This window comes from Emydura macquarii, unplaced genomic scaffold, assembly GCF_026122565.2.
Source record: "Emydura macquarii macquarii isolate MOO-44397 ecotype Brisbane River unplaced genomic scaffold, CSIRO-AGI_Emac_v2 contig_2768, whole genome shotgun sequence".
In the NCBI taxonomy this organism is placed as follows: domain Eukaryota; kingdom Metazoa; phylum Chordata; order Testudines; family Chelidae; genus Emydura; species Emydura macquarii.
The window spans coordinates 10352424-10365826 of record NW_027132905.1 but is presented as its reverse complement, the minus strand read 5'-3'; the positions used below and the strand labels follow the sequence as shown (position 1 = coordinate 10365826).

Genomic DNA, 13403 nt, shown 5'->3' with positions numbered 1-13403 from the left:
TGTATCTCTTAGAATAATAGTCTTCATTATCTGAGATTAAGTAGAAGTGATTAGCATGTAAAAGGATACAACAGCAGCACAATGAATACTTTTAAGAAATGCTCTAAAAATGTTAAAAAATCTAAATAACCTTGGGCCTGATTTTTCATCCATTGAGCCCTAAAGCAAAAACTTCCATTAGCTTCAATGAGAGCTGGAAAGTACTCGGTATCATTATTTCATAATGGGCGAACTTGCAAAAATTCACCTGCTAACTAGCCATTAATTACTTTTGTTTTGTATTGGCTTCTTTATTTGAATGCATTGTTGTGGAGCAGATACAGAACATGGGGAGGAAATGAATGCTTATGTTTTTTTTGTCAGTGCAGCTATGACTTTTAGGCCTTGTCTCCACACAAAAGTTGTGTCACTTTAGCTATCCCAGCAGAGTGAAAGTGGTATGAACTTCCTGCTGTGGATGCTGTTATGGCTTATTTCTGAATGAGAAAGGGAATGAATAAAAGCACTTTTCTATCGGCATAACTTCATTCACACTAGGACTTGTATCAATATTACTAATATAGTAAAAGAATAACACCCTAACCGACATAGTTACATTGGTCCAAAAATCAGAGTGTAGACCAGGCCTAAGTTTTGAAGATAAGGGGCCAGATTTTCTAGTTTGGCTGAGTTCTGCTTTATGCCTCCCACAGGTCCTGGAGCCAGCCAGAGTCCAGTCTAGTTCTTGCTGTGAAGGCTAGTCTACAGAGGGAAAAACCCCACCAGAGCGGGTGCTCTCTAGCTACTCCACACTAACTCCTTGTGTGGACACTTACTGTGCACTAAGAATGCCTTTGTGGGCCTCAGCTTAGTATATTGGTTGCATTAGGCTAAACTGCCTGAGGGCACTTCAAGTGCGCAGTAAGTGTCCTGATGGGGAGTTAGTGTGGAGTAGCTAGCAGGCTTTAAATTCAAACCTAGCTTACTGTGCACTAACTTCCCCTGTAGACCACCACTAAGTTAGAGAAGGTCAGAGCACATTTAACTTAAACCTGTTTACAGGCCCCAACAACTCTGTGCTGCCATAGTGGTGTGAATCAGCTGGAGTAGGGACTAAAATCTGGCCTTCAGGGTCTAATGCAGCACTCACTTAAAATGTAATACATTCAGCCTTGCCCATGCTACATCTTCTTTTATGCCAATTTGATAGCAAATGAAGCGACTTCTGTTGTAAACCCACCAAAGGTTGCCTTGTTTGTATAACTGTATCACTGTTTACATGACTAATGCTGAAAATAATACACAGAAAAAAATAATGTAAATCTAAGTTATTTAGAACTACCTGAGACAGAGTCTACTCCTGCTCCCATTGAAGCCAATGGGCCCTAAGATTTCAGCGGGAGATGGATCAGGTCTGTAGAGGTTTCCCTAAGGATCAGACAAATAGCACTCTAAAAGTTCTTTTTAAACCCACCACTGCTTTTTTAAAGTGTCCTTCCTTCTTTGTTCTTTTCAAGATGAATTTCCAATATCACCTTTCCAATATTTACAGCTCTTCAAAAAAAGAAACCCAGAAGTCTGTCGGTGAGTTGTAACAGCTGTAATAACGTTTAATAACATGTCCACACAGAATGCTAACCTCAGGGGTGAGGATCACAGTCTGGATTTATAAGATGGTATATTAAAATGCTCAAATGAAGAAAAGAATATTAACCTGCCAGTTATTGATATTTAAAAAAATACTGATTTAACCCAATGATATCCTTTCTTCATTACGGCATACAAACAAATGACATTTCTGGCCATATTTCAGTATCTGAAGATATTTTACAGTTCAATTAGATTATACAAGAGATGCTTTACAGTGCAATAGCATGACATAAATCATTGAAAAAACTTAATTCAAGGCCTTAAAGGCATGTGAATCTTACTATAGCACTTGCCATGTTGTGTATTATTGCATTTGATCCAATACTAAAAGTTCACTGCCACTAGGACAAAATTTTCCTTCATCCGTTTTCTTTGAATTCATATAATCTTGGTTTTAAAAAATCCCAGTGTTTGTAGAACATTCCAGATAGGGGGCCCCAAGTTGTCCTTACTTTCAATGGGATGTACACAGAATGTTCAGTAGTGGTGCAAACTTCTCCACATCACTATGCCTCCGTGCTGTCACTTTATCTCAATTCTGAATTGGAAGCCATTGCATGAAAAGCTTACATGCATGTGAATAAGTTAACTATAGTCAAAGGCTCTGTATCACATTAATAATCCCTAAATCAGGATCATAATGTGTTTTTATTTTTAAAATCAGCCTTAGAAGCATAGGAATTGCCACAATGAATCAGACTCGAAGCGAAGACCAATTGCATATCTACCCTGCATAAAACTTTGTGCAGTAACTGCGGTTCTTAGAGATGGGTGCCCCACTTCAGGTGTGTATGCACCTCTGAAGCCCTTGATCAGAGATTTTCAGTTAGAGCACATGAATGGGCTGAATGTACACTGCTATGCCTCTTTTTGTCAGATACCGAGGCTATAGCAGTGTGTGGGTGAATCACCCTCAGTTCCTTCTCCACCCAAACATCCCCTAGCTGTCCGAAGCAAAGGGAAAGAAGGGCAGGTAGTGGAGCTCCCATAGATACACACACATCTTGAAGAAATGCAGTTACTCCACAATGTGAATAACCTCTTTTTCTTCTTCCAGCAGCATCCCTAGGGGTGTTCCACTTCAAGTGATTTCCAAGCAGCACTCCCACATGGAGAAGGGAGCTTTGGAGTAGAGTCCAGAACTGAAGATAATACTGCAAAACCAAGTGCTGCATCAGATCTGACAGCATGAATCAGGACATAACATTTTGAAAACAATATGTATTGAAGCCCATGTAGCGGCTCTACATATTTCAGATACCGGTACAGTCTTCAGGAATGCCATAGATGTTGCATGCAATCTGGTTGATTGTACTATCACTCTTTGGTGGAGATGAATATCTGCAGCATCATAACAAGTGATAATACATCCAGATATCCATCTCAATAGTCCCTGAGTAGAGATCGAGGATCCTGTGAATCTATCCATGAAGGAAATGAAGAGCCTAGGTGACTTCCTAAATTGCTTGGTGCTATCTAAGTAGAAAGCCAAAGCCCTTCTAACACCCTGAGTGTGAAAGCAGGATTCCTGCAGAGATCTATGCGACTTTGGGAAAAACAAAGGTAAATAAATGAATTGATTAAGGTGGAACTCTCACAGAACCTTAGGTCGATGTAAAGAGACCTTGTCCTTAAATGGGGGATCTGCTGTCAAGGCTCCAATCTCCCTGACCCTAAAGGTTGACGTGATGGCTACTAGAAAGGCCATCTTCACAGATAAATGCAACAGAGAAATGGATGCCATTGGCTCGAATGGAGGTCTCATAAAGTAATTGAGTCCCAGGCTGGGGTAGGGTGTCTTGTCTGCAGATGGAGATTCCCCAGACCCTTAAAAACCTACGTGATATCGGGTGAGCAAATATGGAAATTTTTTCTACCAGAAGATGAAAGACTGATATTGCAGCCAAATGGATGTTAGCTGAACTAACTGATAACCCCAATTTCTTTAGATCCAACAGATAATCCAGGATGACTGAGAGTGGCATTAAATCAGGCAAGGAGGCAGTGACACCATCACCAATGGAAGAATCTATTTAATTTCTGCAAGTAAGTAGTGCAGTTGACCTCTTTCTACTGTTCAGTAATACCTGTTGTACTTCCGTAGAGCCATCAAGAAGTCACACTCTGAGGTGGAGAACCAGTAGCTTGGGAAGAAGCATGTGACCCACATTCTGTGACAGGAGATGAAGAATGGTTGGGAGCCTGACTGATGGATGGACACATAGGTGAAGCAGGTAAAGGTACCAAGCTTGTCTTGGCCAGCTCAGCTCTATTGGAATAACTCTGGCTCTGTCCTGTCTGATTTTGTTCATCACCCTCAGTATCAACAGCATTAGGAGAAACATATAGACCAGACCGTTCTTCCAAGATGGAAGAAAGGCACCTCCCAAGGAGTGGTGGCCCACACTCCCTCTTGCGCAGAAAAGATGTAGTGTTCCTGTGGACGTCCTTATTTTAGAAATATACTGTGGAGAACTTGTGTGTCTAGCTTCCATTTGTAGTCCTGCGAGAGGTGTCTGCTTAGGACATTGGCTGTAATGTTCTGAATACTTGGGAGCTAGAACACTGAGATTTGGATTTGATGAGCTATGCACCAATTCCATAGTTTCATGGCTTCAGCGACCAGAGAGGGGGATCTTACTCCTCCCTGCTTATTGATATAGAACATGCAGGATACATTGTCTGTCATGACCCTGATTGACTTGCTCCTGATTAGGGTTAGGAAATGAAGGCAAGCCCTGACAGCTCTGAACTCCAACACACTGATGTGGAGACTGGTTTCTTGAGTTGTCCATCTGACTTGAGTTGTGAAGGTATTGAGGTGGGCTGCACAACTCAACAGTGATGTATCTGTTGCTAAAGTCACTGATGGGGCTGGGTGACAGAAATGAATGCCTGCCCAGATGTTGAGTTGATTTTTCCACCAGTCTAAGGAGTTCCTTACTTGTAGAGTAACTGTCCAAGGTGAGTAACTGTCCAAGGTGTCTCTGACTGGACAATAAGTTATGCTGAGCCAGCCCTGGAATTCCCCATTAGCAGTCTGAATTTAATCTCCCTGTTTTTCCTTGCCATGGACTTGTGGGCCAGATGAGACTCCCCCAAGCAATGAACACAACTAACCACTCGGCTGTCGCTTACAGGTATAGCTTCTTGGCAGGAGAGACAAAGTCTGAAACCTGGCAAGCCAGGCATGCCCTGCAAGAAAAAATTAAGTCTCCCCAAGAGGCAAGAGGAGTAAAGCAACCCTCTTATTATCTAACCATAAAAACTATCTTAACCACGACAGAAATACTACAAATACCAAGGCAAGCTCAAGGCAGACATGGTAGAGCTCTATCACAGGCTGAGGTTGTGAGAAGGAATTGAGGGCAATTTATCAGTGCAACTCTATACAACTTCAGCATCTGAGATAAAGAGACATAGGGCGCATGTGTGGGCTGAAGAGACGCTGCTTACTGAAAATCTCCCATCAAGAGCAGGAGAGACACATGTGCACCTGAAGTGGAGCAGCCATAGGGACCCTACTTGAAGAAGAACTGCATTGAACAAGTACTGTGGAAGTACCAACCCTGGAACAGATTTAGGCCCAAAGCTCAGTATCTCCTGGATGCAGCTGTGACGGATTGCAAAGCAGCTGGTTGTGGGTCCGTAATTCTTGAGCCATATCTGAAGTGGTCATCTGATAGCTAAGGCTAGCTGAAGCACAGTACTATTCCAGTCACATGCCCTGTCCTGCCACCAATGTCTCACTGCACCCGGAGGTTGTAGGGTGGTGGTGGTGGTGGCATAAAAGCCATTAACAGAGTTACATTAGCAGGGGCCATAATGGGGGAGGCCCTCCTCTGGGCATCTTGTTTCTTGTGGCCCAGTTCTGATTTGGTAACATTTTATAGCCACTTGGCACAGATGGAAATGGCTACTCCAAGCTGCTAGATACTGGCAAGCCAGGCCAGAGGCACTCTGATTCCAAGGCTAAACTTCCTTCACCTTCTGCATGGCCACAAATCCCTACCTTGCACATCCTGAACTGGACACTTCGCTAATGTAACTTCTCCCTCTTACTGTATATCATCTCTGCAAGATCTAGGGAGCACAAGCCAACAGATGACTTGGATATTTTATTACAAAAATCAAAACAAATCAAAACTTACATAACTTGTAAAAATCCTTTCACTGGGTTTGATATGTCTTCGGATCTCACATTCATTTGGCTGAATCATTGTGATCCCATCATCGGAAAAGACATAAAACATATTTCCCACACTGAGGCCTTTAAGAAAAAAACAAAGTGAAAGAAGTAGATTTTAAAAAACCCAACATTTCTAGACTTTTTGTTTTTGGAAGAACAACAAAAAAATCACTTTATATAAAAACTGGTAATTTGGATGCAGTTGGTGCATTCACAAAATCAAACTTCATGTCATAACGAGGGCCTTCAAGGTGTGAGGAGGTACAGACATATTCAAAAATGCATTGCTTTGGTGGTGGCAGTAACAAAGTTAGGGAAGTATCTTGAGGTCTTCCATGATTATATCTGAATCAGAATCTGAATCTGTGTGACGTTCTAACCTTCTCAAATCATGACTTTTTTCTCTTTCCATTTACATTGGAAATAGCTTGCTAATTATCATGCAACTGAAGGAACTTCAAGCTAAAAACAAACAAACAAACAAACAAAAAAAACCCCTCAAAGCCACCCAGTTACAATTAATGTGATCTTTTTTCAATTTGAAAATTGTAAAGATGAATGAAAGTGTTGCTTGGTTGTTTCACGAAATATAAATTTTTTAAAAATCCAACCTTTATTCTAAAACCATCTTCATGAACCAAAAATAGCCACCAAAACAAATATATTTTTGAAATTTTGCAAACTGTAATTCACAAATGTGGAATATTTCAGCATTACAACAGCACTCGGCTATCAAAACTGGGGCATTCCAGGAGCTTTTGAAAAACTAGCTGCTTCTCAGTGGATTTCTGTTGCAAGATTATAACTTTACATTTCTGTTTAGCAGAAATGCCTTACAACATTGATAGTTTGATTCTTCTTCAGCTACATGCAAATGCAGTAAATAATATCTTATAAAATGATTAAGGAATCTTTTCAAACACTATACTCAGAAAGATTCCAACACTCTTTAAATTTTTATATCACCTGCTAAATAAATTCTTACAATGGCCTTTGTTATCTCAAGTAATGTTGATAGTGTACTTATCTGCCAGACTTCCATGGCACTGGTGATGTAAAATTTCATTTTTAATAAAATTTGCTCCATAGAAAATAAGGTCCTGATCCTGCAAACACTTAGAAACACGAGCAACAATACACTATTGGAACTAGTTCTCTTTATATTAGCATGTATAAATCCTTTTGGGACTACTCACATCTAAAGCGTTACTCCACATGTATTAAGTGCTTCCAGGATTGGGGCCTAAATCATTACAGATTTTTACAGTAAGAACTATGTATGATTGAGACTAACATATTTTTAGCAAATTTCATAAAATATTTGCTGTATTTAGTTAAATGAAATTTCAGCCTGGGGGGATGATGTTCCTTAAGAATAAACTATCTTTGACTTCAGAGTACAACTGCATGTAGAGAGACTTTTTAGCTTTTGATATGTTTGTCGCTACACTGAGAATCTGATGCTGTAAGATTAGCCTCTGAACCAGACCGCAGAAATACCCCAGTTAAGGCATCAAAGGGATACAAGAGCTGTGATCCTTAAAGGTGATGCCACAGTGAGGGATCATGCATTCTGAAAAAAGCATAAATATTGAATTGCCACTCAGGCTCTACCTAAGGACTTGATAGGTGCTAAGGACGAATTTTCCAGAAGTACATTGCCAAGTCATTTTGTCCAGGCATTATAGCCAAAAATCCACTCTCACTGCATGCACATAACTCCCACTTATTTCAATAGGAATTGACTGTATATATCAGAGAGCAGAATTTGGCCCTTTGTACAATGAGTGAACGAATTTGCATATGTAAAAAAACGTTTAATTTTAAAAAGTGAAAACAGTCATGCAATAAATTATGACAACTGTGATAAATGCCTGTTATCTGCATGCACATTATTAGTGTTATTTATCTGATGATTTAGTTAAGAATATGAATGCGCAGTTCAGCTTTTAGTAGCCTTTAATAGCAAAAACACTGTTTGATAATGCCTACAGTTCTGTGTAGATTTGGAGTTACTCTTCAAATTACTTTAGTTACCTTGCAATGTTTTAACATTATGGTCCTGAATCTGCTTCCTCTAAAGTCAGTGTGCATTTTGCTGCTAACTTCAATGGAAGCAGGACTAGTAAACCCTGAAAAGAGTGTTATTAAATTAAAAAGCTCTTATGGTCAATAACTTTCAAATCAACTTTTAAACGTGAAAGTTACTTTTCACTAGTTAACTCTTGGAATTCTACTGTCATACCCATACAAGCACCTACGTCCTGACTGGCTTACACACAAAAATTGTCCAATTGATATCAATAGGCCAATCCATGTGATGGTTTTCCTCATTCTAATCCAAATTGACTGAAGCATTTAAATAACTAAAATTGGTAATACAAGGCTTTCATGTTTAAATTTATATACATCTATAATACTGATGATTATTTATTTGTGTGCTCTCCTTGTCCTCCCTTGGTCTAGACATAATGTAAGTTATTCCAACTTGGAAAATATTGTAACAATTAATTCTGTATTAGAGCCACTCACTTTTCCATCCACTGTTTTCACTATACAAAATACATGCACATAAAAAGCATTAATTATTGCATATGCTTCCAATTCTACATGAAACTGGCTGAGCATGTTATGTGCGTTAATTTCCTGGGTTTTAGTTGTGTATATTCTGTGAAAACTTTTGAAAATATAGTCCTCTTTAAATGACCAACTATAATTATTTATACTCTGAGTTAAAGCAAAAAGCTTGCTTAATGCAAAACAACATACAGTAATTAACTCACATCATTAGTTTACTACAATATCTAATTTACTGTTATATCTATGACAACATGAGAGTTTGATCACCTTAATGGCCTGAGCTATACCCATCCTTTGGCTAATAATGTTTATTAAAACACCAGCTTTAATTTTAACAGCAAGGAAAAACAAGTAAAATAAAAGGTGAAAAAACAAAAACAAAAAACCCTCTCTCTCATCCAGCCTTTTCTCTATGCCAAGTTTTGTCATACTAAAGTGGCTCCTTTCTCTAGAATGAATTTGCAGATCAAACATATTACAAGTTAATTTCTAATATGTAGCAAAACATTTATATAATCATATTCTAAACACACAGAGGAACATTGACAGTAAATATGCTATCGCTAGGTCTGTTTCTCCTTCTAAATGTTTGGAATTTAATTTAGAAACATGCAGGTTGATTCTGTTTAGTTTACAGTAACTACACTATATTTAGAAGAACTATTATTTGGCTTTATGCATATGTATTCCTTTAAATATTTACTACTTTTCTGTCTGTTTAGTCCATGTAAAGTTATCTCACACTCCCTACCCTCCTCCCCGCCCACCCTATGAGGATCTTTAAGCTAGAACATGGGATACGCAATATATGAACAACCATGCACCATTACCTAGGTGATGCTTGACTGATTTAATTCAATAGCAATTTCAGATCTGAGCAAACTATGCACTGGAATATAGGAAATCTAAATGCCCACGGTGCAATTTACATGAAGCTCAGCAGTGAAGAAACAATCTCCATCATTGTATATTACACAGTAGCTGGTGCTGAGTTGGGAATAGAGCAGAACTATCTCAGGACAAGCTGCTCAAGCTAGTGATCCTGCCACTTTTAATGACCCAAAACCTGCTGCTTTTATACATATGCCATCAGCGCTACTGCAGGGAATGGGACAGTGGATATGTTCCGGGTGTTCATATGCCAAAATGAAGAACTACAGGTCACTAAAAACTGTCACTTTCCTTATGCCTCAAAAGTCCTGAGGGCAAAGTCAAAGCAAAACGAAAAGCTCTAAGCCAAGTGACTGCAATAAGATCCTTTCTTTGCATAGTGTAGAGGACTGGGCGCGAAATGGTCCTTGCACTCTCAACTGGTAGGATGGAAATATATGCTTTGCCTGATGACAGAAGAAATGATGTTTGTGCCAGATACATTAAGGAAATTGTTGAAGAACAACTTATTCACTGGTGAAGACTCAATCCATAATGCTAGTATGCCAGTAAGATCTAGACTTCCTTGTGTTGAAGCTACAAAAATTAAAGCTAAACCCAATGCAACACCAGCTTGTGGCTGGACTTTTAAAAAAAAACAACCAAAAAAACATATTCACATCTTTTTAGTGACTGCTGGGATGGATGTTTTACAGTCCAGGGGCCAATTTTTCCAGTGGCTTGGAGGCACATACACAAGAGCCAAAAAGTGCACACAGCCAAATGTCCACATTTGTGCATGCAGTTGCCATAACTGTGTATGCAAGTGATAAACTGTTAAATAGGCAATTGAGGCACAACTGTTTAGCTATTTTTGCATATTCATTTACTGCCATTGCATGTGCAAATTGGTATGTAGATGATATCTTAATACCCATTTTTGCACATAACTACAGTACATGCACACACAAAATCAAATAAAATTTTGGCCACAACAGTCTCCTTACTGAGCTTGAGTCCATTAGCTGCTTAAGATGCTTTTTCTCTAATTTAGTCTTTAGGTTATAGAAATTTTGACCTTGTGCAGGACACACTATAAATCTGATCAGAGTTCTTAATTGCCAATTAAAACAAGGAGAAATGAGGTATCCTGTGCCTTGCATCTATTTAAAGGATCGGAGGGAGCAACAACTATTGTTTCACCCAACACATATGAACAAAGCAGTGTATGTGGTTTACAAAATAAACGTTTGTACACACTAGTAAAGAAGAGGCAAAGAACAGCATGAACCACTTGTTTAAAAATGGAACATACTGAATTTATATTTACTTTGTTCATTTACATTAAATTGAGATCATGGTTGTTCTGGAAACTTTTTTAAGCTATTGATATTTGTGAAGAATCTGACATTAAATTGCATTAGTGATTGTTTCTGCCAAATGAAGAATTTCAAATATATCATGATCACCTATTATTTTATAGGGAAAAAAATCTAAGATTATGTACAGGATTTACATCACAAAATTGACATCAATTATTTGAAGGGTAGCTTTTGAACTGCTGGTCTGATACTTAATCTGGCAACTATAGTTAGTGGCAAGTCAGTGGAGAATGACCCATTATGGAATTATTGAAGCAGACAAGCACATTATCACTACAACAAAACAACTTTACTGCAGTACCTTCCTCTCGCCACAGTATGTTTGCAACTGCAGCCAGAAAATAATCAAGAAAAGAAAAAACATACAATGTCAAAATTTTCATTGTAGCAATTAACTGAATTAACACTCTGCTTCTAAGTGAACTGTAATTTGTGAAAACTTCATAGCATTCATCCAGGCAAAGTATTTAATTTGAATAAAACATCAGGAAAAACAGACATTTCCAAAGTCAAACTTCTCCTCATGGGAGGTCCTGCAGTCCTTGCACAAACAAAATTCCCATTACAATGAATGTGAATTTTGCCTGCACCAAGACTGTAGGATCAAGCCTTGATGTACACAATGTTCTCCTGAACGTAATTGTAGGTACAGTGCAGACAATGATTTCCAGTACATTTTTATTAAGCTAATACAACATCTTTCTGAAGCCTAGGACAGACAGTTATACCAACTAAATGCTTTCTGGTATTTCCAACACTATGTTTTCATTTAGGATTCAAATAACATCAGTAGATATACTTGTATTTGAATTTCAGTTTGAAATATTTCACATTATTTCTCACCATAGTATAATTTCTCTTGCTCAAGGGTTCAAGTTAAAGTGACTGATATTTGCAAGAGTACAATATTCTACTTAATGAACCAAGTATTGCCATTTGTATGTATATCTATTGTAAACATCTAATTCAGCATGCGGTGTATTTTTGGGAGGTGACCGAATAAGCAGAATCCTGTTCACACACAGCCCTAAAATATCAACACACACAGGTATAATCTGCAGAACCTTTAGAATCATCATATGAAGAATTATCCCAAAGTGACAACCAATCAGGTCTTCAGATATTGCAATTTCATGTTGGATAGTGCTATGATAATAACATTTCACTCTGATTTGGCTAAGATTTGAATGGCAAAATACATGTCTTTGTTATGGAAAATCATCTTAATATTTTTAAAACTTGTTTTGCTACTTTTCAATGTGATATAGGTAAACAAAGAATTCAAGCAAAATGAACTGATGACTTCCCTTCAAGTTAAACCAGTTTCACACATAACTATTGTAGGTGTCCAAATATTTGGCTATTTTGAGTATTAATTTGCTTGAAAAAAGGAAAGGTCTGTACAAACAGACAATGAAATTTCATTTTTAAAATCTGGCAACCATTGGAAGAAATCTCTGGGTTGGATCCTTTTACAGCTAAGAATATTGGTAATTTATTACTTTACTAAAGATACTCTCTATGTCCGTATCTTAATTCAACCCTAACACACAAAAGACCCTTAACAATGCACTACAGCAAGTTGTCTATTGAATCCCACGTGATACCTTCTCAAAATAGAGCCCAATACTATAACCACTATGTAGGCAGAACTCACACTAGCTTCAATGGGAGTTCCACAGATTGTGTGGAATGAGTCCAGGACTGAGTTGCAAATGTGTGATGGTTATTTTAGTGGACAAAAGAACACAAAGCAGATTACATTTGTGTTAGGCCTTATCCTGGAAATCCTTACTAAGGTAAAATTCCCATTGAATATGTCAGGTACACACTATTTAAAACCAAAGAGGGGAAGTAGTAACTTCATATAACTATGGTGTTATAGTATAAACCATATAGCTTTGGAACAAAAATAAATACTGGGTTCCTAAAAAGATAAAGGAAAAATTAAGCTTACGAGTCTTTCTGGCTGAATCTTCGATGAAGAGAGAAGATATGTCTTCGTCCACTCCCACTTCATTTTTAGCAATGCATGTATAGGCACCGGTGTCTTCATATCGAACACTACTGATATGAAGTTCGCTTCCATTTGCTGTAACAAAGACATCCATAAACTGTTCCCCACTGCTATAACATAGCTGTTCAAATGCCCTAGATTCCTGAAGAAGCTTGTCATTACAGGCTTGCAAAGTGACAAGCTTTTCTCTCTGAATATTTTCTATGCTTAAACTGACATTTTGAGGAGTGTATGAACTGGTAGAAGATGGAAATGTTTTCTTTTCTTAGTGTCAGATATGGATTTCCCACAAAGAAATAAAATGAAATTCCACACCCAAACAGAATGCAACATGTCACTTATTTGCCGCTAGTAAAAATTTGTAAAATTCCCTTTTGCACAAAATCATGCAAATACTAAAACATTTTTTTCATCAAACCAATTAAAACCTGATTTTTTGCTATTTTAGTAGACAGCGTGAATGTTTTCTACATAATCCCACATATTGTCTTGTTCTCCTGTAATGCACTATTATTTAAACACCTTTTTAACTGTGTGTGTTGAGTGAGGTCTCATTTTCTTATATTTAAGTTTTGAAAATGAGTATCCAAATTTAGCAATGAGAAATAATTTCATCTGCAGAAGTTAATATGAAAAGTGAGACAGAAGAGTCAGAGCCCAATTCTCAGCAGACTTGCACCTTGTATGGTCATTTGTACCTGTACAAAGAGAATGTAATATACTGCACCTTTCTGAT

General features: G+C 38.0%; 1 protein-coding gene across 2 annotated transcripts in view; it reads right to left on the bottom strand.

Annotated features, from left to right (window-relative positions):
- FSTL4 (follistatin like 4) overlaps positions 1 to 13403 on the bottom strand; it is a 431301-nt gene that overhangs the window by 14840 nt on the left and 403058 nt on the right. For both annotated transcript variants that reach the window (XM_067566476.1, XM_067566477.1), the window contains exons 10-12: positions 12608 to 12742; positions 10952 to 10978; positions 5781 to 5899 (exon numbers count right to left, since the gene is read on the bottom strand). In XM_067566476.1, the coding sequence (XP_067422577.1) occupies positions 5781 to 5899; positions 10952 to 10978; positions 12608 to 12742 (281 nt within the window). The remainder of the gene's footprint in view (positions 1 to 5780; positions 5900 to 10951; positions 10979 to 12607; positions 12743 to 13403) is intronic.